Here is a 27,291-nt window from a genome sequence, read left to right on the forward strand (position 1 = left end):
AAAGTGTTGGTTAATTGGGTGAGTTTTCTACTGGTCTGAAGAACACTAAATTAGCCATCTCTTCCTGGCTTGTCTTCCCTGGCCAGTCAATGTGGTTTGTAACTTGAGTAGCACCTCCAGCCTGGGTCCCATCCGCAATGCAAGCCTCTTTGACTGAAGTGTGGTGGTGCTTGACTGTGATATGCTAAAGGCTAGCCTCCAGCTAAGCTGTCTTAACATCACAAACCCACTGTCTCAGCCCAGGGCTCAACAGCCTTACACTAGTGTGAACACCTGTGTGGAAGGTCAAGTCCCAGTAGCTCCTCAGATGCTTAGTAAATCTAGACTTGATCTTGCTAAAGGTCTCACATGAGATGGGTAATACCAAACAGCCAATGTCTCAAAGCAGGACAACTGAAATCCTGTTGTGGCTGATGCAGAGGAGCAGATATCTGCATCAGATAATTCATCTGAACTGTCTTAGGCAGATGAATCACTGGCTGGCAGTGGCTTTGACACTTGCCTATGACATGTGAGATGGCAGTTGCAGCCCGGGCCTTCAATGAGCCCTATGTCCACAGATGGACCTTTCTGGTCTCCTCTGACAGGCTGGACTACCTGTGCTTTGCTGCCCTGGGAGACAGCAGCAGCCTCCAGGTCCCAGCCATGACTTATTTCTGGGTACTGCCTTGAGGACACTTCTGCCCATGATGGGTTTTCCACCTAGGGTACAGAGGGATAGCACATCCCAGGGTAAAAAACCAAGGATAAAACCAGAGAGGAATTGGCCCCTGGACCAACAGCTCATAGGACTGAGTGGGCTCTCTGTCTTGCAGAGCCGTTACCTGAGCCTGCACATTTCTAGACATGGCTATCAGTCTCGCCATCACATGCCAAGGACTTCTCTGCCTCACTGAGGGAACAGGAGTGCTCTGAACAGATGACGTCCTTCCTAAAGTACTGGTTATTTGCCATTCATGGGTATTGTCTAGCAACTTTGACATTTCATATCAAGGCCGAGCCATTGCTTGCCTGGGAAACACGGAGCTGAGCTCCTGCCAGGTTGTGCTGGTTCTTTCAATTTTATTTTCTTTAATTAAGTGAGCAATAAGTCTCCAATGTCTTCTTCATGATGTCTGAATTGATTACCTGCAGGTGTGTAAAAAGAGTGTCCTGCCTGAGTCTGATGAGTGGCTGGATGCAAGGGAGCATTGGTAGGAGCCCTGTCCCTTCACTCATTCAGCTTTTGAGTCCATGCCGTGGCAGGGGCTGACTCTGCCTGTGCATGGCCCTAGGCTGAATCAGTTGATATTGTTTTTTTTTCATCGTCTCCTTTCTTTTTTCTTCTTCCGTCTTTCTTCTTAGCTTCACAGCTCCTCTGTGAGGAGCCATGTGTTGCTGTGTGGCTCCATGCTGCATTAAGGAGCTGGCAGACGCAATCCTGGTTCATTTGCCCCATTATCTCATTACGGTTTTCTTTTATGGTCCTCATGTCATCTAGCCTACGGAGAAGCACTCCCATCATCTCGATGAGACAATATTCCAGCAACTGGCATACCAGCGATGTCTGTCATTACTCTTCAATTATTTTCCCTTGGGCAGGAACAGCTGTGGCAGCGAAGACCTCTGAAAGCTCAGTTTCCTCCCTGTGCACACATTTCTGTGCACATCTTACCTAGTTGTAAAGGCACACCAGAGCCCAATCTTCTGCAAATGGGCCCGTCGCTGGCATGTTCAAGAAAGTTGTGAAGGCATGCCTGCAGCCAACAGCTCTGGTGGCTTAGACAATTTGTGCTGCAAGGTCTTGGTGCTTGTTGAAGGCCAGGATGAGGCAAAGTCAAAGGAAAATTAAAACTTTATATCACCAGAGGAGCAGGAAGATGGGGCACACAGAAAAAGAGGGTGTCAGTTATGACTGCAGTTTGGATTGCAGTCCAGAGCGGTGATAGAAAATGGGCTAAATACTATGGCACCTGGAAAAGAGTATTTATTTCATATTTTAAGTGACTCTTGAATAACATTACCCACACGTCAGTACAAGGGTAACTAGAAGCCACATCCAAGGACTGGTGATGTTTGTACCATCTCATGGCAGCAGTGCAGAGCAGAGAGCTGCAGCACTCTGTAAACCCGAGTTCCCGACAACTTTCTCTTGGTTCACCTCCATCTCTCTGCTCCAGTGCCTTGAGGTGGATTGTTTTGAAGGACGATCTAAGTCGCAGTGTTTTTCTGCATGCAGAAAGCACATTTGTCTCCTTGGGTCAGAACAGACCCTTGCATGTTGATGGCCAAGGTGTCAAGGTTACAAAGACATCTTGTGTGTTAAGACAAGACAGGGCAGGATGTCTGACTTTAAAATGGGGTTTACTGCTAAAGGGAAGTCTTGACATGGGACACTTCATCCTTTGAAGGGTGCAGTACACAAGGACACAGCATCATGCAGGAACATGAGCACCATTTAGTTCCTCTCAATTCTCCCCTCTTCCCAGACCTTTAAATCGGTTGCACACATCAATTAAGTACAACTCACACACCCTATGAGGCAACTAAATGCTATTTTACTTATTTTATTACCAGATGGGGAAACAAATGTGTAGAAAGGCCTACTGACACGTGGCTTCAAAGCCTCTGGCAGAACACAGAGTTTGTCCATTTTTGCTGCGTCCCCTTGATCGTCCTCTTCCCCTGTTGCCCTTCCAGGGCTCAGTCCAGCACCTTCTCACTGCAAAAGTGCCCATCTGCAGAGAGTGTTCTAGGTCCTTCTTACATCGACCTGGCTGAGCTATGGGCGAGCCCCACAGGGTCTCAGTCACCCACACACAAAGTCGGCTTTTCTCAGGCAGAAAAGCAGCACCCACCAGCCAAGCAGCCTGTGTTGAGGTCTGTGCCCAACCGTGAGGGGGCCTGGTGAGCAGCGGGGCTATTGGTAGGGGCAGAAAAATTGGTTGTACGGATTAATTCTGGGCCTAGTGGCGGTTGCATATTAACGATAAACTGGAAATGACAACTAGGCTGAGTTCACATTTGATTGATGTGGAATGATTTAATTAACCCAGGCTTACATTTGAGCATTGCCCATTAGCACCTGGCATTAAAAACTCTCTGAACTGTCCGAGCTTAGCAGCTACCTCAAGGAAGCCATTTGACATCTATTCAGGAGATTTAATTGTGCCATTATGTGCCTATGTATGGTACTGAGTGCCATTTAACCATTGCCCTTGCTAGTTGATTAATTACTAGGCTCGAGTGAATAAGTGTGGGAGCTCACTACATGCTCCTCCATGGCTGGAGCAGAGACAATAGCGCGTCCAAGACGAACACCAGCCTGGTTGTGGCATGCAGTGGATAAGTTTGGATCTGCAGGCAAAACCTGTTTGTTTTACTGGAGAGGCAGAAAGCATTAGGAACTGGCATGAACCAGAGAGGAGCAGTGTGTGAGGTAACCCAAGAAGCTTTCCAGCTCCAGGGCTTTTTGGAGAAAGAGGCCAGCACTTAAAATAGCTAATGCAAATGAATTTCAACAGCAGTAGACTATCCCCAGGGAGGGGGAATGTTTTAAACGACATGTTATGGACCCCTGTGAGCCTCGACTGCCAGGATGTCTCTTCCCCCTTTGCTTTCTAGTCCTGGGCTCCCATAGCGAATGAGGTGGGCTCATTCGGTGGCCACCGCTGGGACTGAAGATGCTGTGATGGAGGCCTCACTTGGGGAGTCAGGCAGAGACTCAGTGAGGACGGCCACAGCAGAGGGGCCCTCCAGCCTGTGAGCTGGCTGCTTTCTTGCCGAGGCTGTTATTTCTGCAGGCAGTCCCGCTCTCTGTGTTTCCCCCTTGAGCAATACACCTGTAGGAGTCTGTTGAGGCGGCGGTGGCCTCGGCAGGTCTCCCAGTGTCACCAGCTGACGCCCACCGCGGGGCAGAACCGGCTCTTAAGCACCACTACCAAACGTGAGCAGGTCCTGCTCCGGGCACGTGGAGGAGCCTGGGCGGCCGCACTGGCTGTGGGCGGCGGGTGGGAGTGGGGTGCAGTGCCTTGGGGCTGGGGCCTGCTGTGGAGGTGCTGGACGGCGCTGACGGCTTCCCGCTTTGGGGATCTGACCCAGCACCTAATGCAGAAGCACAGGCTGGAGCTGGCGTGCATATGAGAGAGGGCTGGAATTTAGCAGGCTCCTGCAAAAGCAGGTACACATGCACATGCCTCTGCTGGGCCGGACACCTTCTCCCCATGTGCATTCAACTTTCCTCCTCAGATAACGTTACACCTCTTTTAATTTTGCTGGAAGGAAGTAGATAGCAATTTGGCAGGTCACAAGAGAGCCCAGCATCTCTCAGAGCCTTCAGCAGCCCGTTTCCGGCTGCGGTTTGATCAGGTTTCTATATTCATCACTGTGTTTCCTGTGGGGGCATTTCTGATAAGCTTTGCACTTCGCATCCTGTGGTCCCCCCCTCGCCTCTGGTGCTCGCAGGATGTTCGCTGCACTACGAGCAACTCGGGGCTGCTAAATCGCTTGCCAAAAAATGAGTAATTGCTGGGTGTCATGGGCACTGTCCCAAGGATGTGGTGAGTGGAGTGAGCTGAGACACTGGCAGGCAGGGTGGGTGCCAGGGGCTGGAAGCTGGAGGCTGTGCCAGGGGAGTGCTGGGTATTTAACAACTGTGCCCTACGGACTGAGGAGAGCCCCAGGAGATGGTGACTTCAGCCCAGATTTTGCTCAGCCTCTCTTGGGTGTCCCTTTGGCTTGTCTCTGTGGAGGCACCCCGCTCCTGCTGCCATTGAGGCCATGCTGAGCTGAGGGTTTCAGCCTGGACTACTAACGGACAAAGGGAGAGGCAGAGAAATGCAGGAAGCAGGGAAATAATGCAAAGAGAAGAATTATGACCACATTTTCAGATGAACCCCATTCTCTCTTGGCAGGTCCATATATCACTGAATACCACTGATTTCCTCTCATTGCAATTCCAGCAGTGATGTTTAACAGTGGAGCTAGAAGTCATCTCCAAAGGGAGATTTAGGGAATTGATGTGATTCCCAAATTGAAGACTGGGGAAAAGCATAGTACTTGCTCACTTAATTGACTTTCGGTACAAATTTTTACTCCTCACCAGTGAAAAAACATCATCTTCCTTTGACACCTATTACATTTACATGGGATTTCCTTGACTTCTTTCTTTTTTAATCAAAGCCTGAATTTTGTTCTGTTGTGCTGGTGTAAATCCAGACCAGTTTCATTAACGCTCCCAGATTTGGCTGAGTGCAGTGGCTTGCATGTCAATCAATCTAGGCACATCCGCACCCTCCTACAAATACTTTTCTCTGTACTTTCAGAGTCTGAAATGAGGAGTGGGTTTTATCTTGGCGAGTCACCTGGGAAGGAGGCAGGCTTGTTTCCCACGTGGGGAACTCAGCAATGGAGCACAGTGTTAGATTCCAGCTGGGAAAGGAACCTGGTTGGTGGTTCAGGTGCTCTGCTCTGGGGTGAATAGGAGCTTAATAGGATGGATGTGACCGGGCTGTGCAAAAGGTTGCTCTCAGGGGCAGAGGAAAGGGCATGAAAAGGACCTGGCACTTCTTGTTTTATGGGGCTACAAGTAGCCGCAGTTCATCGTAGGTACTATGGTTATGGGCTCATATAAGAAAAGTCATGTCAAAAGTTGTAGAAAAGCCTCATTAAACAGCTTCTCATTTGTCAGAGGAGATCATGGGAAGAGTCAAGTAAACAACACCCAATTTCCAAACAAATGCAGTCTCCCACTTTTCCAGGGTGTAACGAATAGCTGTCGCACCGCCCAAAATCTTGGCGCAGAGAGCCAGGGACATAGCAAGTGCCAAATATTGTAGGCATTTGTGGAGGAGTGGACCTCGGCCAAGGGAGCCACCTCTTCGGATGGGAGCTGGGGTGCGGCTGACTCTGGCACGGCTGTGACTGGGAGGGCTTAGCCACAGCCCTCCCTTGATCAGCACATTTCCAGCCCAGGTGAACCCCTTACACCCCAAACCTGCCCAAAATCCCAGAGATGGGGCCTGACATGATCCTCGGGCTGGCTCTGGGCAAGGTCCTGCTGGGCTGCGTGGCCCTGGTGCATAGGGTGGTGGACACAGCCGGGCACAGGCAGAGGCTGGATGCCTCTCACACATGGGGCACGGGCACCTCACCATTCCACCGGACCCTGCTAGCGCTCCGGACTGGGCCCACACGCCAAGCAGCTGTGCCCAACCTCACCTCCTGGCTTGCCCTCAGAGCATGGATTAGTGCACAGACACCAGTAATTAGGGCCATGTGTGCTGCAAACACAAACAGACCGTTTCATCAGCACCCAGCCCCCCAGCCCTCGCTGTGGTCCGATGCCCAGGAAGCCGCTCGCGTGGCTGCCTTCTCCCACGTTTTACAGCCCGTGGGCAGGAACCACGTTATTTGTCTGCTGGCTCAACTGCTCGAAGGGTTTGCCAGGCACTGCGGAGACCCCAAAGGAGGTGCCACTTTATGGCTGCCCTGCTGTAGGGGGCTGTTAGCATCTTTGGGGTACGCAATGGGCAGTGCATGGACATGGACCTTGTACAGCTGTTGGCAGCTGGCCAGGGGAGGTTTTCAAGGCTAACACTAAATGTCCTCCATTCAGCACAAGTGGAACTGGAGTTGGGGCTGGGATAACCTGGATGTTGTCCTGTGTGGGACAGGTACTGAGCCAAACTGGGCTTTCACAGTCCTAAATAGTCCTCATACCTTTAGCAGCCAAATAAGCACAACCTTCCCCTTTGCTGCCCATCTTCAGTGAGTTTCTCCTGAGAGTCCCACCATGCCCTGGGAGCCACGGCAGGGACTCTTTCAGGCAGCCTCAGAGATACTGCACCAGGGGCCAGAGAGAGACAGACAGGCACACAATTATATCTGGGGACAGAGGAACAAGCCCCGCGTTACTGGCCAGCAAGGGAGGTGAAACCAAGGTATGGTCTGGTTGCAAGGCAAGTCTGCTGCGACATCCTTCAAGATGTGATGGCTGAGCAAATCGGAAGCACAACGAGTTGGACATGGAAAATACAATTGGGATGGACATTTCACCCCTGGGAATTTCCCTTGGGCGGTGGCAAAAAAAATCATGACACCACCATTCACAAAGCGGAGCAAGCGCGTGTCTATTTATGCTGCCGCCCAGGGCTGTCCCTGTGCCTGGGACGCCATTTCTGCTTTCTGCCGCTAATCTGTGTTTCTCAGCTGACCATTTCAGCTGTGGTTCAAAACAGTGCTGCTCCTGGTTTTGGAAAAGGAGAGATCCATGCCGGACACAGCATGGAGGGGCACCCAGTGGGCACAGTCACAAGAGGACCTCTGAGAGATGCTTTTCCTTCAGGCTGCGCGAGCATCCTGGCTCGTGACAGTACCTTTCCACAGACAGGAGCGATGCAAATTAGGAGCAGCCTGCTGAAACCCATTAGCAGGCAGCAGAGCGAGCTGTCCCATCTGCTGTTTATTCCTTTCCGCTTCCCCAGGGGGAAACCTAACCACGGGATAACGGCTTCGCAGCCCTGGACCCCCAGGCTCAGCTTGGAGCTGCTGGGGGGGTCAAACCTCCCTGCAGCAGCTGCAGACAAGCCAGGCAAGGCTCCCAGGTCCTTCCCATTGGAGTCTGGATGATGGTGGCCTGGGATGGTCATCATTTTATGCCTTCAAGGGAAGCCCGGGGCTGAAAAGCTTCCCTGCTTCCAGGTTATTTCACACAGGAGAAGCCCAAAGCATCGCGGCTCCACAGCTGTGCGCGTGTGCATCCTAGAAACAAAAGCTCTGCAGTCAGCCCTGACAAGCCAAAAGTGGGTCAGGTGGAAATGCGGGAGACCAGTGACTCATCCTGTGGTTGACTGGGCAATTTGGGAGGAGGAAAAAGCAGCTGCCTCTAGGAAATGGAGAGCATTTCCAACCCTTTCTTTCCTCTGCCCCTAATCCTAACATCTCTTCCGCCAAAAAAATGATAAAGCTGGAGAGTCAGCCCTTAACACCAGAAAGCACTGGCCCTCAGAGAGAGAATCTAAGGGCCCAAATATGACAGCAAGGCTGAATGTGCGTTTGGCTTGAAGGGTCTGGGCCCCCCACCCCACAGCTAAGCGAGATGGTCTGGGTGGGTGGGTATCTGGGTTTAAGCACATGCATCCGTACACCGTCATATGCTGGGGGGGATTTGAGAAGCCATGAAGTAGCCACTCCTGGAGGCTGCGGGGCCAAGGGAAGGGGGGAAAGGGGACACATGTGCTGGTGCGGCTCCGGAGGGCATCTCTGCTGTCCCCGGGTTGCAAGCACACAGTGCGTCAAAGAAGGAGACACCTGCCCTGACACCCTGACATTGCCTCTGTGCATGGAAAGGGGGAGGACGCAAAGCCAGGGGATTACAGCTGCTTGTTAACAATATTTGCTCATTACATCGAGCAAGCAGCGGTCATTCATGAGCCTGGCCAGCCTCCCCTGCTGGGACTTTGTGTCTCACGGCCAGTGGCCATAGCAGCTAGCCAACCTCCCTGCCGGCACCTGCAGTCACGCCAGGAAACTCCCCACCGAGCAATGGACAATGCAGGATGGCATAGCTTCTGGGGAAAAAAAAAGGGACAAAGAGGACACTTTGCCTGCCAGGGATTTCGAACTAAGGAAGAGATGCTGTGGGAAGGCAGGTCAGCAGCCAGCATTGCTGGGCAGCAAGGAGCCGTCTGTGCTGCTGTGATGGTTAGATGAGGATGAAGAGGGTGTGTTGCAGACAGGGCTGACCCTTGGCTGTGTGACAGTGGGTTAAAAGCTGAGTCTGACATGCTTTAAGCGGATGCCATAGTGAAGCGGGCCCCCTCTGCTCCCTCCCCTCCGGCCCCGGGGCCCCCTTCACCAGGGACAGCCTTCAGAGAAGGGGATGTGGCCACCACCCACTTCTTCCTTTCCAAGAGGGTAGGAAACAACGCTAATGCAAGACAAATTTCTCTTGTGTCAGGGAAAAGGAAATGGGCTAATACAAACCCAATCCGTGCGGGTTAAACGTGCCTTTGGTCCACATGCAACAGGCACTGGCAATGCTTAGGCATGTGTGTGCCCCCAAATACTCAGTATTGAGTCATTAAGACTGTGGCAAAAATTCACATGTACAATTAAAACCACTGGTTCATCCCAGTTATTTTCCCCATGAGACCCTGACACCACAGGCACACGCACATCAGGGTTTGCTGTATGCCCTGGTTGCACTTTTCTGGGGAGGAAGGATGCTCTGCCCTGATGGTTTTGGTGTTTCCAGGCTCTTTACAGTCCCTGGTGCTTTGGCAGAGCTATTTTTTTCCAACAGGCTCAATCAAGGAAGTTCAGGAAAAAAGTAAGAGTGGTATAAGCAATGGATTCTACCCCCATTGCCCTTTCCTGGTGGACAGGACAGGGTAGGATGCAATGGGATATCTCAGTGGTGCAGGATGGGTTTCCTCAGCTGTCCAGCAGCAAAGCTGTCAGGGGCATGTGTTACACAGGGTGAAAATTATCACAACAGATTTGATGAGAATCAGAAAGCTCAGCTTTGCCTGGAGACCTCTGCAGTTTTTCCCAAGCACGCAGAAAGAGGGAGGTCAGCCCTCATGTGAGGAAGCAAAAGCACATCCCTCCTAATTTGCTCTCCCAGTACAAGGAGGGAAAGTCAGGCAGGTTTTCCCTTGGCCCAGGAGATCTGCAGGAGAGGTACCATTGTGGTCCTCAAAAATTTTCTGCAAAGCAGCTGTGTGGCCACATTAAAAGAAATTTTCCTTGCAGATGAAGTGAACTTTTACAAGGTCAAACAAATGCAATGGACAGCTCTGGAAAACCCTTCTCTTGGAATTTTTCGTTTCCTCTTCTGGCTTAATACCACATACTTAAGCCCAGGAGGAGTTTTAGGTGGAACTGAAACCAGCACATGGTGCAAGGGGGGTGCAGGGATTGCCATGGGTTGCAATTGCACCTCTGGCTTCGGCCTGGCTGGGAGATCCCAGGTACTAATCCTGATTCACGAGGTTCCCTTAATGTGGTGGTAACCCTGTTGAGGTCCTTGCTTCTGGGTAAATCGTCTCAGTTTCCCTTCTTCAAACAAAGCCTCCTGGTGGTATCACTGATGCTGGCAGATGGGCCCATCCCATCCCCCTGAAAATTTCTGTGAACCCCTATTTCTATTGGGATAGTCTCAAGGCTACTTCTGTTGAAAAGTGTCTGGCCATCTCTTTAAGGCAACGTAAGTTCAGATTAACTTCTCTGAGCACTGCACTCAGACCTGGGTCAGGTACACCAGCCAGGTATCCCTCTATTCAGGAGAGCCCCAAGGATGCTGAGAAGTTGTAGGATGGTCCGAAGGCAGTGGCTAGGGCTGGCTTTCCCAGAAGGGGTGCTAGGTCCCTTCTCTGCACGAGGAACCCAAGCAAGTGTTGGGAAGGAGGTGGCCACCCCCAGGGGACCCCTGTGATTCCAGACAACCCCTCTCCCCTTGCAGCAAGGTGTTTGAGATCAGCAGCAGGCAGATGGGGTTCAGGTTTGTGGTAGTAGCAAGGGCAATGCCTCCCAGAAAGGCTCCCAGAGGTGGCACAGAAGGGCTGGAGCAGGCAGCTGTAAGGCTCCCCGTCACCAGCTGGCCACGCATTGCTGGATAATGCGCTCTGGCAACTTGGTCTTGCACACCTTCCCCAGGGGATGCCCAGTAAAGGGCCGGCAGTTCCCCATTTTTTTTCTTTTGCTTCCTCTTTTGTGCACTTCGTCACCAGCGCTCTGCCCTTTGGAGAGCCTGAGGGGCCCGCGCTGTCTGTGCCCCTTCCTCCCCCTCGCTGCACTTCCTTATGTCAGTCTTTCCTCATGTCGTTACTCACCATGCTTTCCCTCAGCCACTGAGTAATGGTCACACCAATGACACTGAAAAAGAGAGAGAGAGGAAAACCATTCCTTTTCAAAATAAAATGGAAAAAAAAAAAAGAACCCAGGGAAAGCAGAACAGCCCTACGGTAGCTTCTCCCTGCTAAAATGCAGGGGTGAAAAAGCGATGTCGCCAGACACCTCCCTGCCGCGGGACCTTGATGCCTTGCAGCACAGGAGGGATTTGATGTGAGGCTGGGAGAGCCCGGTGCTGTGGTGCCCACACCTCTGTGCCTCCAGCCTGGGCAGCAGCTGGCTTTCATCTGGCATGGCTGAAATTGCTTTTCTTAGTGAGTTTGGTGATGCGCTGGCTCCAAAGGAGGCAGACTATTCACGCTGGCCTCTGCTAGCTGCCAGCTGTCATGGCAGAACAGATGGCCTCATCAGCGGTGCTGTGTGCTGGGGACTTACAGCAGCGATGCTGAAAACAGGCGAGAACAACCCCCAGACCTGGCGTACATATTTGTGTGCGTACATGACTTGTCCCACCCATATGTTTTGCCTCCTATGCAAAGCTTGCTAGATACTACCTATTCATTCCTCTTTGCCTTCAGAGGTGATCGTTTGACCACTTCTCCCTTTATTATCAGCCACTGGCAAGCATGTGCTGGCAGCACAGAGCGCCACAAATGTGCGCGGGCTCCCACGTCATTGCCAAACTCCGCAAAAACGCAACTTCCCCCTCTGATAATCATGCTACACCCCATGAGCTCACTGAGCTGGAGCTCAGAGCTCAGAACAATAGGGCTTGAATGACCAGCAACCCGGGGAGCCTCATAGAAAGACTTTCATAAATCGTTTCCATCCCCTGACAAGAGCATGGTGCTATATGGTGCTGTTCTCAGAAGATGATGTCCTGACAACGTTATTTAGCGAGTCTTGACAGTGAAGAGCTGTCTACAAACGCTGAGGAAAAACCTGTCTATGCACCCTTCATGTGATAAAGCAAACAAGCCACAAAAAGGGCAATATTTTCCTGAGTGTGTTGTGCAGAATTACACTTAGCTCTTATCACTTAATTCAGGGGAACACTCTCAGTTCCCCAAATAAAGCAGCAAGTAAGATGCCATTTCTTCTGCTCCCATTGCTGGAGGGAGATGGGTTTGAAATGACCCTCTCTTCCAGGACAGAAATGGGGAGGAGCAGTGAAACAAGGAGGTGGCAGGTTCAAAGCAAGCCCAAGGAAGTGGCTCTGGTATGATGAAGCGGTGGAACTCCTCACTGCAGGATGCTGCGGATGCTGAACATTTGCATGAGTTCAAAAAGTACCCGGGCCTATTCATGGAGGAAAAACCTATTAGGGGTTATTAGGGGCACAGAATCCCAGCGCTGGCTCAGGAAGTCCCCCAGGCACATTGCACGAGATGGGAAGAGTCACCAGGGAAGCGCTGGCTCGCCAGCCTGGGTTCATGCTGTTTCCGAGGCGCCTGGAGCAGGTTAGCTGCACTTGCAGCCGGGTCGTTGATCCAGCTGGACTTTTTACATCTCTATATTGTGGCTGGAGTACAAACACCCTTTTAGTGCTCCCAGTGCTGTTGGACTGGCTGGGACATCTACCAAATGCATCTATTTAGCACATAGTTTTACTCTTTCTGCTGTTTCTGCTGTTCTACTGCTTACTGTTTCAACTGGATTTTTTTTCCCTGATTTCTGCTGAGCCAGCACTGCTGGTGCTCAACACCGTTCCTGGGGTTAAGCCACCCGGTTTGGGGGCGGCTGCTCAGAGAGAGTCAGTGGGTCAGTGCTGGGCTCTGGCTGGCCGGGACACCAAGGGGTCTGTCAGAGTGTTCCCTATTCTGTTAGGGGGTTTCTTTTCCCTTTCATGAACTCATTGACAAAGCCGAGTGCAGACGGAGCGAGCTCCTGGGAGAGATTTTTCAAGGGCATAAACTCTTGCCAGCCAGGCGGGGGCATGTGCGGGGCCGTCCGCATGCCAACTGCTGCAGAAGTTGATTTCAGCCGCGAGAGCATCTGTTTGGCAGCAGCCTGAAAGCCTGAGGTCTCTGCTGCTTCCCTCTGTCCCTGCTGGAGCTACCAAGGGCTTTGTCACGACAGCAAAGGCAACAGGATCAGGCCTTTCTGGGATCAGGTCTTTTTTTTGGGAGAGAGACCTCACATTGGCACAGAGAAGCAAATTGCAGGAGGCAGGGAGAGTTGTCCAGCCTGGTTTCACGTTCCTGTGGAGGCCCAGACCATTGCCAGCAAAGGTCTCCCATCCGCCTCCCCCTCCAAAAGAAGGCCCAGTTTCAAAGTTCAGTGGGGACGCTTGGGGCAAAGTCCATGAAGCCCTTCACGGATACAGCCATCTGACGCATTTTGGGTGTGAGTCAATGCCTGATGCACCAAGACAGGAGGTGAATCAGTCACAGGGCTCTGCTGGGGGTGTCTAGGAAAACATCACAGCAGCTGCGGTCGCTTCTGACCCCCTGGGCCATCCACACTTGACCCTATGGCTGCTTCATCTCCGGTGGGGGACAGCAGGGCATGACAAGCCAGGGCCACACGTCCCCGCTGGATTTGTGTGATCAGGCCACAGCGGGAGCTGAGCTCATCTGTGAAGCAGGGAAGGAAGATTAGCCGGAGGCACAAAGGAGCCCCACAGGGATTTCTGACTTTCTCCTCTTGCCGTGGCCTCCTGTGGATGGCTCTGATGCTCAGATCTCTGGGGTCCATGGCTGCTGGCACAGGGGCCATGAGAGGGACCCCAGGAGAAGCAGTGATGTGCAATTCTTTGCCATGTTGAGACAGTGCTTAAGGCAGAGCCCAGAATGGGAGGCAATGGAGAAGGAAAAAGCCTGGCTTTAGACTTGAACCTCATCTAGGGTTTTGTCTGGTGGCAATTACGATGACTGCTTTTCTGTGCCTTAGAAGTAATTTCTGGATTTGAATCTTCCTTTGATTTTTTTATATACAGTTGCCATTATCTTGATCCCAGGGAGGCATCAGGCCATGCCAGCCAAGTTAGGCCCACACAGCTAAGGCTGTGTTAGTCTAAGTGTGGCCATTTTGGTTCAAACCTCGTTGCTCAGTAGCTTTACACTGAGCAGCACCAATATTAGGGACAAATATATGGAACCAGGGCAAGTGTATGCCATAAGGACTCCAACCACACTTCCAGCCTTGAACATTTCTGGCTCAGCAATCTCCGCGTGTTTAGTAACCCCCGATGAGCATTGCTTCCAGCAATTTATCCTTTCAGTTTTGAAACCCTGTAAACTCTGAGCACGCACAGGGTCCTGCAGGGAGGCGTTCCCCTGGTTAACACTTATGTTGTTTTGACCTTGCCAGCAGACACTTTTAGTTCCCGTGCCCTGACACCTGGGTGAACACTCAGCATCTCCATGCCTCGTAACAGGGCAGAGTCCTGTTGGAAGAGCCTCTGAGGAGCCCAGCTCCCGCCTGGCCCACTGCTTGAGGGACAAGAGCCCAGGAAAGGCAGCAGGTTTCCGTTCCCCTGGTGCCTGCCATTTGGGCCTTGGGATCAGGAATGGCTGCAAGGGAGCTGCCTGAAGCCAACTGCACCCACTGTGCCTATATAAGTAGAAGTGCCAGACAGAAGTCACCCCTCCCTTGGTATAATTTGGAGGGGAGTCCCAGTTACAGCTGATACAGAACAACATGCATTACCACTGCTGTTGCAAAACTCAAATAGGGACCTCTGTTATATTCATAGAAATTAGTGGGAGATTTGTCATTCATAGCCTGATTGTATGAGTCTGACACTATGTATAAATAGGTTATAGTCACACTTACATAACACTGCCTTATTTATGATCTTAAGCCCAGGGGAGAAACGTCTCTTCCCCAGCCCTTTCTTCCCAGCAAAAAACGTCATTCAAAGCTCAGCTTCAATCCTATCACCGAAGCCGGATGCTTAACCAAACACTGGGAAATTTAAGTGAGGCTTTTCTCTTTCAACTTGCAAACAGCGATGTCCCCAAAGAAGGCAGCTGCTAGGATCTGCATGCCTGTGATTAAACACTGTGCTGGGGCTAGAGAGCTTTCAGCAGGCTTTCAGGAAGCTTTCAGGGCTTCACAACTACGTGGGATCCAATTTGTGTTAAGGCAAAATGTCACAGGTTATGTTAAAGGTTAAAATGCCGCAACTCTTACTGGCTTCAACCTGCTTTCCAAAGCTGATCCCTTACATTGAATCTGTCTCACAGTAAATTGAGAGGAGGGGATCAACCTGCCTCCACAGATTCCCTTCTCTGTCTCTGCTGCATCCACAAATCCTGCAGCCAGAGATACTAGTCTAATCCCCACGGCACTTGAAATTTTGGGATTAAGGGACCCATGTGCTTGTTTTATCCACCTCACTTATACATCTGCTTTAGAATCTGCGGTGGCAATAATGTGATCGCAGACCATGTGTGTCCCGATACCTGGAATTGGGAAAGCTCCAGGGCTTTTGGAGGAGGCAGGAGGCCAAAGGGGATGGGCACAGGGTACTGACAGCATCTGACAGCCAGCAAAGCATCACAGTTATATCAAACATGACAAAATGTCAAGGAAAACTCATGCAGATTCTCATGCCAGGAAGCAGCTGATGTGGCTCACCCTTGTGTGCCAAGGCTACAGAAATGTTCAGCAGTGACCCTGCATCCAACCGGCCACCGCTCACATTGAACCACGTGCTGGAAGACACTCTGCCCAGGGGACAGCCAGGCTGGCTCTGCACCTGCTGGGCCCTGTGTCAGGGCTGGTCTCCGGGTCCTGGTGATATTAGGGACAAGTCTGCCACATCTGTGGGACCAGTGGGCTCCTAAGTCCTTCAGAGCTGGAGTGATGCGTTGGATCTGTGGGCCTTTCCCCACCGTCCAGTCCTTGGGAATGCCACCAGCAGCTAACCTCCAAACCCTGTGGTTTGTGTACCCCCACAACCAAACGGGTCAAAAAGAAACAGCATGGGGATTTTGGGAAGGGAGCCTCTCTGTTTCCACAGGCAGAACCCCCTCCCACCAACACCAGGCCTAATTAACCACCTGAGCTAACTGACTAGCAGAAACCCTATATCCTCTTAAAAACTTGCTCCTGTTCACTCACTGTCCTGGGTCAGACCTCACATTTCTCACCCCACGTGGTTGGAGCCGCATTGACTTTTACAGGCAGAGATGAAGCAGAGGCAAAAGGCAGGGGGGTGAGAGAAACAGAGAGAGAAGAAACCAAACCTGCAGCAGAAAATGGCTTGGGTCACTTTGCATCCTGCTAATTTGAGTGGGTCCTGCCCTGATCACATTTGCATGGGCACGAACCAGCTGCAGCTGTTGGGGGTAGATGGAGCGCCCCATCATTGTTCTGAAGAAGGGCTGCTTTGCTTTCAGAAATAAAGGCTGCTTTTTCCATCTCCTACTCTAAATCAGATCAGATCAGATCAGATCAGATCAGATCAGGGGCCCGGTGATTAGTCTCCTATCTAGTGATTTACAGCTGATTTCCCTGTGGCTATAAACCCTCACTCTATCTGCTATTGCATGGCAAAAGCAAGAGCTTATTTGTTCTTCTTGAGGTAAAATCTGTAGGGCAGTCCACTGCAGTGGGGATTACAAACTGATGCCTCAGCAGAGAGCGGAGAAAGCAGACCTAGCGAAGCTTCTGGCATTTTTCATGTGCTGTCAGAGGCTTTTGGGCTGGCGTGCAGGGCTTTGGGCTTTGGGCTTTGAGGCAACAAAGGCTGTGACAGGGTTCAAGCATACGCTGCAGCTACTTGCAGCCTGGTGTAAAGGAGCAGGGATAGGAAAGGGAGGCACTTCGGCCCAGACTGGGTCAAATCCCCTTCCCTGGCTCCATATCCCCCTGCACCAAGCACCGTGCTGCTGAAAAGCCCTGGGAGATCCTCTGATGAAAACGAGTTGTGGGTGAACTGCTCTGTTGACAGCACACCAAGAGCTGCATTTTATCCGCATGCCTGGGAGGACAGGGTGATGATTTGGGACACGCTTGCTGAAATCTGCTGTTGTGGCCCTGGGTTTAAAATAAAAGCATGTCTGGGGCAACGTGAAGCTTAGCAGGCCCATGAGAAACCAGGAGGAATGCAGGTGGGTCAGAATGGCTACCTGCGCTCAGGTATCCCCTTCACTCCCAGGGTGTCCCACTCAGCAAGGCGCTGCCCTGGAGCTCAGGTTGCTCACGTGCTTTTGCAGCTGAGGGGTTGGAAAGCACTGGAAATGAACATTTTCCCCTCCTCCACCTTCTCAGCCAACCTTGCATAATTTTCCCTTTAGCCTCCCTAGACAGGTTCGTTACAATTCCCCTCCATTAATATGCAAATATGCCCTGGAGGAAAGAGAGCCTGAATTTATTAACATGAATCTGTTAACCCTGTCACTGCTGCACTGCCCTTTGCAGACAAGAGGATGCTTTCCCCAGCCTGAAAGCTGTGAGAAAGAGAGACACCATGAAAGGACCACCATGAGGTGCAGCATGAGGACAGACTGGAGCAGTGGCCCCATGGCACGTTGGGAAGGCCAGGTTTTGTGGGTAAGCGCAGTCTTGCAAGCTGTTAAGACCTTGATTCCACCTTTCATTTCTGCCAAAGGCTTCCTGTGCATGCCAGGGCAAATCACTCAACCCTTGGGCTAACTGCTGGGAGGTGCTGGGGGAAGGCGGCAGCATCCTTACGTTGCAACCTCTGCCACATGGCGAGAGTAGCGGGGATGCAGCTCTGTGCTTCGTCCATCCGCAGCTGTGCAGCTGGCTGACTGTCTGACCAGGAGGACGGAGGGCATCGAGCTCTTGGGAAAACTCCGGCACAACGAATTCCTGGCTGGTGCTCCAGCCCAGGTGGCACAGAGGCAGGCACATCTGCCAGGTAGCTGAGATGGGCAGTGTGACACAGCACGCCAGGACCCCACGTGTGTGCGTCTGGTCCAGGAGCCCAGGGGGGAGCAGAGCCAGGAAAGCCTGGAGGAGCCCCGAGGGCTCGCTGAGCTCAGCAGCTTACCAGCTGCCCACAGCAGCCATTGGCCACCCAGGGGACTCGTGCTTCAGCGTTTCTTCAGGCAGGAAAAGCATTTAGATAGCCAAACAATTTGTTATCTATTGGCTGGCGAATTTACAGCCTGGCTCTAATTTGGTTTTCACTGCCACAGTGAGATGAAGTGTAAATTCGTTTTCCTTAATTCAAGGTACATATTGACATTTAATCATCCAAACGTGCTCCTCCTTTGACAATTCATTTCCCTTCAGCCTTCTGCCACAATTGCCTCTTCTGGCCAGGGCCCTATAAAAGATAATTCTTTGACTCTGTTGCAAAGGAAATGAATGTCTCTTGCTCCCTTCTCTTTTGGTTGTTAGTTTTCCAGCAGGATGTATTTCAGTTTGCGCCATACGGATGCTGTTTGACAGGAATATTCGCTTTCAAGCTTCTCCAGGTTTGCAAAGTCAGGACGAGAGACCGTATGGCCTTCTCCCATCCCCAGTCCTTTTGCCCCCCCCCCCCCTCCCCCCCCGTAATTGTGCTGCTTCTTTTGCCTTGTGGCTTCTGCCATGCAAGCATTCCTGGTGGCTCTTGGTTGTCCCTTCATAACACCTCCACAGACAAAGTTAGCTAGATTTCCTTTTGAGCTAATTGCAGTGAGGAAGATCCCTGTTTTCCTCCAGTTGTGGCTCCTGACTTGGTCTGATTTGGGCACTCCCACCTTCAGGTTCAATTTCTTCACTGCCAGCTGTCTGGGAGCCACCTTCCTCACTGCAGCATCAGCTTCAGATGTGACCAGCCAGGAGCACAGCCGTGAGAATGGCTGGTGTGGGCGCGCAATGGCATTTCCAGCAGCCTGGCTGGGTGCAGTTTATTTTCCAGGAAGAAAGAGCCAAAAACCTGCCACATCCACACAGACAGCAGGAAGGGACACACAACGGGGAAAGGAGGTTTCAGGCATGTGGAAACACTTGGAAATCTCCATCAGATGCACATGAAGGCACATCCATCCATGCTTCATCCTGAAATAATGTCCTCCATCAGTGCTCATGCAAACATCCAGGGACAGCAGCCCAAATCCCCCTGCTCCTCTATGCATGCCAACGGTGCCTTCCTCTCCCACCTCAGACCTGTTTGGCCCAGTCACACGCTGGACCAGAAAGGGAAAAATTAGGATGCCAGGCCCTGCCTCTGAGGACATACACTCTGTGCCCTTGGTCATCCAATTTTAGTGTAAAAGCTGGAGTGAATACTGCACTGGAGTGAATAGTTCCACCCCTGCTGTATTAGGCAACAGGCTCAAATAAATACATTCCTGGAGTGGGGTGTATGACACAAATGGCAGCTATGTTTCCCCCGTGGCTAATCTGGTTCGGTTTGGCTGGCGAAGGGTTGGCACAGGGCACAAAAGCCAGGGGTGCAAAGATCAGGCTGACGTTGATGACAGGGAGAATCCCACAGCGGTCAGAGAAGAGAGCGTAAGGGAGAGGCAGCAGCGGGGCGCAGGGGTGTCACCGGCTGTAGGCCTCGAACGTGCATGGTAGGCTGGATTCCTCCCAGGTAGGCACACACAGCAAGGTGTTACCCTGCCTTGCCCAAATAAACGGCTGCTGGGAGAGGAAGTCAAGCTGCCCGACCAAATGCTGCCCTCTGTAGAAAGTGTTGACCGGGGCAGATAGAATCATAGAATCATAGAATCATTGAATCATTGAATCGCTGAGGTTGGAAGGGACCTTTAAGATCATCGAGTCCAACCGTTAACCTACCCTGACAAAACCACTTCTAAACCATGTCCCCAAGTACCACATCTACCCTTTTTTTAAACACCTCCAGGGATGGTGAATCCACCACCTCCCTGGGCAGCCTATTCCAATGTTTAATAACCCTTTCAGTGAAAAAATGTTTCCTAATATCCAATCTAAACCTCCCCTGACATAACTTGAACCCATTTCCTCTCATCCTATCACTTGTCACCGGGGAGAAGAGGTCAGCCCCCACTTCTCTACAACCTCCTTTCAGGTAGTTGTAGAGAGTGATAAGGTCTCCCCTCAGCCTCCTCCAGGCTAAACAACCCCAGTTCCCTCAGTCGTTCCTCATAAGGTTTGTCCTCCAGACCCCTCACCAGCTTTGTAGCCCTTCTCTGGACACGCTCCAGCACCTCAATGTCCTTCTTGTAGTGGGGGGCCCAAAACTGAACACAATACTAGAGGTGGGGTCTCACCAGTGCTGAGTACAGGGGGACGATCACTTCCCTAGTCTGGGCTTGGATATCCATTGGGCCCTTAATCTTACGCCACATTCAGGTCTACATCAGCGTAGCTGAGCGCCTCCAGGTCTTTGAAGCAAACTCACCTGGGACTGGCCAGTGGCTGGTTGCAGGAAATGCCCCGAGCGCAACTGCTGGCATTGGGGTTTGCGGCATCGCTTTTGTTCGAAAGCAGCCCAAAAGGGGAGCTCTGGGTGAAACGACTGCTTGGTGTTTAGGCAGCGGTTACGGGAAGACCCTCTTGGGGTCACTTCAGGGCTGTGAATTTGCTACTTTGGCTTGTAGGCCAAAATAGCATTCCTCCAGGTGAGGAATCAAATTGAGGAGCCTTCCACGGGGCTGCTTCCCAGGCAGGGTGCTACCGTGTTTTTTTAGGCTCCGCAGCGAACGAGCCGTCATTTTCTGGCAGGGAAAACGGTTGGCGGTGGCAGATACGTAGTCAGAGGGACTCTGCGGAGCTTTCAGCGGGTCCCGTCGTAGTGCCCCCCCGCCGCGGCGGCCAGTCCGGCCCGAGCGGGAGGTAGGGGACAAAAAGGGAAGGCGGCGTGTGCACCCGGTGGTGTGTGTGTATGCGCGCGTGTGTGCGCGTGTGGTCTACAGTGTGTGTGCGTACATGCGTGTGCCCAGCAGCGCGTGCACACGCGCGCGCCCTGCCGTGCCTGTGACCCCCAACGTGCCCCGGCGGGGGTGACAAGGGGCGGGGGGGGGGGCGGGGGGCGGCCAGGGCCGGGGCCGGGCGGCCGACGGCCGCCCCACCGTGACAAAGGCGCGGCGCCGCCCGCCGCTCTACCCCATTCACAAAAAAAAAAAAAACCAACCAAAAAAAAAAACCAAAACCAAAACCCGCCGGGAGAACATGGCCGGCTGCCGGGGAGGCCGGATTTATTTGCTTTATTTTATTTATTTATTTATTTTTTTGTGAATGGAGGCGGTGACGTCGCCCGCGCCCGCCTTCCGCCCATTCATGCGGCCGCGGCGCGGGATGAATGGGCGGGGCGGGGCGGCGGGGGGTGGGAGCGCGCGCCGGCGGCCGCCGGGTAGTAAAGGCTCCGCCGCGCGCGCGGGGCTGCGCGAGCCACACCGGCACTGGTACCGGCACCGGCCGCAGGGCCCCGCCGCCTCCCCACCAGCCCGCTCGCCATGGTGGCCACCGAGGGGCTGCGGGAGATGGAGGGCAGCGCGCTGCGGCGCCTGGTGTGCCGCGACGAGGCCGGCCCCGGTAGCCCCGGTGGCCCCGGCCGGTGCCTGGTGCTGGACTGCCGCCCCTTCCTGGCGCACAGCGCCGGCCACATCCGCGGGGCGCTCAACGTGCGCTGCAACACGATCGTGCGGCGGCGGGCCAAGGGGGCGGTGAGCCTGGAGCAGATCCTGCCGGCGGAGGGCGAGGTGCGGGCGCGGCTGCGGGCCGGGCTCTACGCCGCCGTGGTGGTGTACGACGAGCGCAGCCCGCGGGCGGAGGCCCTGCGCGAGGACAGCACCGTGGCGCTGGTGGTGCGCGCGCTGCGCCGCGACACGGCGCGCGCCGACATCCGCCTCCTGGCAGGTACGGCGGGGGCGAAGCGCGGGGGGGTGGGGTGGTGGTGGTGGTGGTGGTGGGGTGGCTGGTGGGTGCTGGCCGCGGGCGACCGGCCCCGGGGATGGGGGTCCGGCCTCGCTGCGCCCCCTTCCCGCCGTCCTGCCGGGAGTTGGGAGCCGGCGCCGGAGGGTGTGTATTTGGGGGGGGGGGGTGTTGGTGCGTTTGGGGGGTGCGCCCAGCCAGGCTGTGGTGTCCCCGGGGGGACGACGACAACGACGACGACGACACAGTCCGCCCCGCGCGTAGGTGGCCCGGGAGGAGCGCGGGCTGAGCCACCTCGGGCTGGGCTGGGCGACCACGGGGCGGGGGGGGGGCAACGTGCAAACCCAGTGGCACAAGCCACTCCGGAGAGAAGCCGGGGAGGGGGGAGAGGGAGGGGAACACACCGCCCCCCCTCCCCCCTTTGTTTGGGTGCGCCCCCAGCCCCGCGGTGCAGAGGAGGTATTTGTTGTGCAGGACCAAATACGCGGTGTCACCCCGATGTGCCTTCGCAGAGGGCAGACCCCCACCCTCCCCGGGGTGCCGCTGGGCTCCTTTGGCGAGTACAGTAGCGATGGGGGCTCCCCCGCTCCCCACTCCCGGCGCTGGCATGTGTTAAACGAGGTGCTGTGAGCGGTTGGGGTTGCTGGTCCTGAGAACTGCCCTGAGATGGTTTAGGGGAGGGGGGTGCTCAGCTGGGGCTCCTGGATGAGCTCCGTAGGTTTGTTTTTGTGTTTTTCTTTTTTGTTTACAGCCCAAGAGTTAATTTATTCCCTGGTTTACTTACAGCCGGGGTGAGGATGCGTATGCGGAGTAGCAAATCCATTCAGAGGGTTGATAGATGGAGGAGGCAGTGCTTCTGTTGTAGTAGATACAGTGAAAACAGCAGGAGCCGTTCCAAGGATGCGATACGATGCACTGCTGCGGGAGCGCCTGCATGGCAAGGGCTCACTCGGGGAAATGTGCTTTTGGGTCCTTCACCAGGAGCCGTCGTGGTGCCAGGAGCCGGGCACGTGGCAGGGAAACGCTGTGGTGCTTCAAGGGTGGCCTTTGTCAGCTGAAGGCTTCTGGTGTTCCCGTGGCTCTCATGGGAGGTCGTTTGGGGTTTCCAATCTTTTCTTTTGAAGGAACGGGCTCCTGGAGACTCAGTCTTGCTGCTAGAGACCTCTTCCTCACTTGGCACAGGGCTACTAAAAATCATCAAGCTGGCTTTTACTTCACAAGAGCCGTGCTAACCCAGCACCGCACCTGGCCAAATGCAAAACTGTGGGGTGCAGGTCGGGGTGAAGACACCCGGTTCTGTTCAGTGCAGGTCAGACTGCTGCCAGGTTCCCTGTGAAACCACCTGGCGGGATGTTGCGTGGCCACAGGCACCGGTGCAGCATGGTTCTTGTGCTGGGCAGGGCCTGCATCCACATCCAGGATCTGCACACTGCTGGATGTGGTGCTGGACTGAAGTGGCATTAGATCTGATGACATATGTTGATGAGAAACACCTTGGACTGTTTGAAAGGGCTGCTCTGCTTTTCCAAGGAGGGAGCCCATTTCCACGCATCACCCTGGGTAGCTTCTCCTTCTCAGGATGGTGTGATGATCACTGGCATGCAATGTGATAGATCCTGGGATTTTCAGGTCAGACGTCCTGAAGATATCTAACAGGGAGCACTTGGTTTTGGGTGCCCCTCCAAATCGAACGAGTAGGACTGGGAAGGGATGTCAGGACCTGGAAACGCAGCCTCTGCCAAATGTCCTGCTTTCCTGGGAGGGACAATGCAAATTCAGTGATGCATATGCATGTTTCTGCTTCAAGGAACTGGAGCCCTTCCTTGCAAAGGGGGAGGGGAACCATAAAGGACACCGAGGTGCTGGCAGTATTGACTGGTCTCTAGCTGCCTAGGGCTTCCTCAGCTGCTTTGCTGCAGATGTTTGCATCTACTGGTCTTTTGAACCCCCAGCCTTGCTCAGGGCAGTCGGAGCTGAGGCTGGACAGAGGAATACATGCCCTGCTGTGTGTGCTGTGGCAAGCCCAAATCTGCAGGCAGAGAGATCCTGCAGTCGGGGAGAGTCTTCAGGAGCTATCCTGGCAGCCAGGGCTTGGTCTAGCTAGGTTCCTATGGTGATAGTAAAATACTTGATTTCCATTGGTTTTAAGGCTCGAGTTGGGACTCTACAAGAGTGTCAGGGTTGTTGATTTAGTTGAATGAGAGAAGGAAGTCCCACCAGAAGTGTTTATCCACAGCCAACACTGTGGTTTCCCTGTCCTGGTAAGTCGATGGGGTTTGCTCTTGTTTTGCTTGCTGTTAGGAAGATCGGAGGTCATCTTTGCTTACCCCCTGGCAACAGGTCAAAGGAGCAGGCTGCTCTGTCACAGGGCACTCACCTCCATGTTCAGCTCACACCCACGTCTTTGAGGGGCAGTGGACACCTCTCTCTGGAGAACAGCTTTGCTGTGGGGTTAGCTTCACTGTGCCAGAGCTTCCCTGGCCTGTTCTGGGAGCTCTGGGCTGGAGGATCAGGTTGGGAAAGTGGGAGACCTCCCTGTGCTTTGGGGCAGAAAGCTGGAAATTGAACAGTCTTTGGCCTGGGAGCAGCTTTTCCCATTAAAGTCAGTGGATGCTGGCAACAAATCTTCTCCATCATCTCAGAGAGCAACCTTGGCCTCCATCTGGGGTTTTGGCTGGTGGTATGTAGGGGACTAAACCCTGGACCAGAGACTTCGGGCAGCCAAGAGCATCGCAGAGCTCTTGGAGCTCTTGCTCCAAGGGAGTGGTGGAGCCTCAAGGATTCCCCCTCTTGCTGGTGGGAGCCTGGTCGCTCATCCTGGGGCAGGAGACCACTCTCCATCATTGTAGCATCATCTAGTGGCAAGGGACATGGCGAGATGTGTCAGCTCTGGCTATGCTGTTCTGCGGTGCTGTGAATGTAGCCTGGGATAACGCTTTGTGCCTCTCTTTTTGCAGGGGGTTACGAGCGTTTCTCCTCAGAGTACCCTGAATTCTGTGCAAAAACCAAGTCCCTGAGCAATGTGTCACCCCCAACCAGCGCTGAGCCCTTGGATTTGGGCTGCAGTTCCTGTGGGACCCCCCTTCATGACCAGGTATGTCTAGAAGCCCAGTGCTCAGCTATTTTGACTGCTCTCTCCAGCACTGCAACCTGGTCCTGCTGGTGTCTCTCTGCTCTCCCTCAGCTGAGGCCTGCAGAGCCAAACCCCTGCTCCCTTCCCTCTTATGAGAGAGCATGGTGGTCCTCCTGATCCCAGGGCGTTTGTGCTCCCTGGGGAGTAGACAAGCCCAAATCTCGTTAACCACACCTGCCCATTCCTGAAGAGGACAAAGAGGGAGGGAGGGCTGAAATGGTTTTAACAGCTCAGAAAGGCATCCTCAGCTCCCACTGCTCAGGGCCTCCAAGCCATCTGGATGTGTCCTGCCCACTGCTTTCCCCTGGTCACCCCCATATCTGTTGTTGTGGTTTTTTTTTTTTTTTTTTTCCTCTGTAACAGGGTGGCCCTGTGGAAATCCTTCCCTTCCTCTACCTTGGCAGCGCCTACCATGCTGCCCGGCGGGACATGCTTGATGCACTGGGCATCACAGCCCTGCTGAACGTTTCCTCAGACTGCCCCAACCACTTTGAGGGACACTACCAGTACAAGTGTATCCCCGTGGAGGATAACCACAAAGCTGACATCAGCTCCTGGTTCATGGAGGCAATTGAGTACATCGGTGAGTACCTGCGCAGAAGAGCTGAGTCCGTGTGTGTGTTTCACCAGGGAGGGAAGTTCCTGCCTCAAAGACCTGGAGCCTTTGGCTCAGAGGGAACTGGGGTCCAGCAGAGTCCAGGCCATCTGTTGCACTGGTGGGAGGGAGGTTAGCCACCACCTGCAGGTTTGGCGAGGGGCTGGGCTTTGTTGGAAGGAAGGGTGTTGGTCTCACATCTCATCCTGTTGTCCTCCAGACTCGGTGAAGGAGTGTTGCGGCCGGGTCCTAGTCCACTGCCAGGCTGGTATCTCCCGCTCCGCCACCATCTGCTTGGCTTACCTGATGATGAAGAAGCGTGTCAAGCTGGAGGAGGCCTTTGAATTTGTCAAGCAGCGCCGGAGCATCATCTCCCCTAACTTCAGCTTCATGGGGCAGCTGCTGCAGTTTGAGTCACAGGTGTTGGCCACTTCATGCGCAGTGGAAGCTGTCAGCCCCTCGGGGACACTGCGGGAGAGGGGCAAGGCCACCTCCACCCCCACCTCCCAGTTTGTCTTCAGCTTCCCAGTCTCTGTCGGTGTCCATGCCACCCCCAGCAGCCTCCCATACCTGCACAGCCCCATCACCACGTCGCCCAGCTGTTAGCTCAGGGGCTGAGGCCAGCCAGGCAGATAGTGCCTGGCATGGAGGGGGCAGGTGGGTATGGAGCCCCATCATGTTAAGCAATAGTGCCGGACACTGCCGCTCACCCTGGACTCAACGTCTTTTTCGTAGAGAAATTTTTTACCTCATCTTGGTTTGTTGTTTTTTTTTTTTTTTTTCTTTTTATGTTTCGAAAGCATGAAAGTTGTAAAAGCCACAAACCCTGACATAGTCCAGGCTCGTTGGGGGAGGAAGAAAAATAGTATACTGGGTTTCCTCAAGTGCCTGGTCTTCATCTCTTTCCATCCCTATTTTATTGTCCTTTTTTTTTTTAAAAAAAAAAAAAGGAAAAAACACAAACAACACCTCCCCTTCTCCCCTTATTTCTGCCTCTAGGTCATTCGGGTTGAAAAGGGAGCATACCCTCTTTTTATCATGCAGCAGTCACCCTCTTGCACGAAGAGACATGGCTGGGGGCTGCTGACCTGAGCCAGTTAGGCTGGGTGACAAGCAGAGCAGCAGGCAGGGCCTTGGGGCAGGCAGGAGTGGTGGCACAGGGCTGCCTGCAGTCAGCCTCAGCCCTGCCAGTGCCAGAGAGGCGATGCAGGAGCCAGCAGGCACCTCCAGAGTCACCAGCTGAGCCTGTTCCTGTGGGGGAGAGCAATCCCTTGGCTGGGGGGTGGTTTGGAGAAGGAGATGCAGTCCTAAATGCCTTTTTTTTTTTTGCCTCTGTGGATCTCTGGTTCCTGCAAAACTTTTGTCTGATCTCCTGTGGCTTCAAGAGGAGAAAGAAGGTGTGGGGGCAGCAGTCTGAGCTTTTGATTACTCTCTGTTCAGTTTCCTCTCCCCCCATCACACTTCTGCTCTTCCAGAAGGAGTAGGATGGGGCATGGTTGGGCTGTAATGAAAAGAAGCAGCTGGGTGGAGAAGAGGCTGGCCCAGGAATATCATCCATCCATCCTTTCCAAACTTCCTCCACTTCATGACCAGTGTGTGCCACAGGCTGGGGCCTCTTTGTACAACATTCTCCACCTGAGCTGGGTCTCGCTCACCTGTGCAATGCAGCTTTTGGTCCAAGCCTAGAACATGGCTCATCTTCCACCCACCTGAAGCCTCATTTCCCACCCTACCTCTCTCCTTCCCCCCCACAGTCCAACACACAAGATGCCTGTGTGGCTGATGTACATATGTATGGTTTTGTTCTTTTTTTTTTTATTAGAGATTAACTTTTTATTTATTGCCTGAGGGAGGGAGAAAACAAATTGTTTGGAGAAAATACAAATAAAACTGTTTTCAGCAGTTGTGGCTGGCATGGGTTTGTCCTAAGACCAAGAAGAATAGCAGCTTGTGCAAACACTCA

General features: G+C 53.3%; 1 protein-coding gene across 1 annotated transcript; it reads left to right on the forward strand.

Annotated features, from left to right (window-relative positions):
* Positions 1–21,182: 21,182 nt before the first annotated feature.
* On the forward strand, positions 21,183–26,079 carry DUSP4 (dual specificity phosphatase 4; the record flags this gene model as incomplete). Its single annotated transcript, XM_082482984.1, has 4 exons — positions 21,183–21,585; positions 24,558–24,694; positions 25,097–25,316; positions 25,549–26,079. 4 exons carry the CDS (start codon positions 21,183–21,185, stop codon positions 25,932–25,934), a joined length of 1,146 nt encoding a protein of 381 aa, XP_082339110.1. The 3' UTR covers positions 25,935–26,079.
* Positions 26,080–27,291: the final 1,212 nt, after the last annotated feature.

This window comes from Vanellus vanellus (genome assembly GCF_965231255.1).
Source record: "Vanellus vanellus genome assembly, chromosome: 4".
Taxonomy (NCBI): Eukaryota; Metazoa; Chordata; class Aves; order Charadriiformes; family Charadriidae; genus Vanellus; species Vanellus vanellus.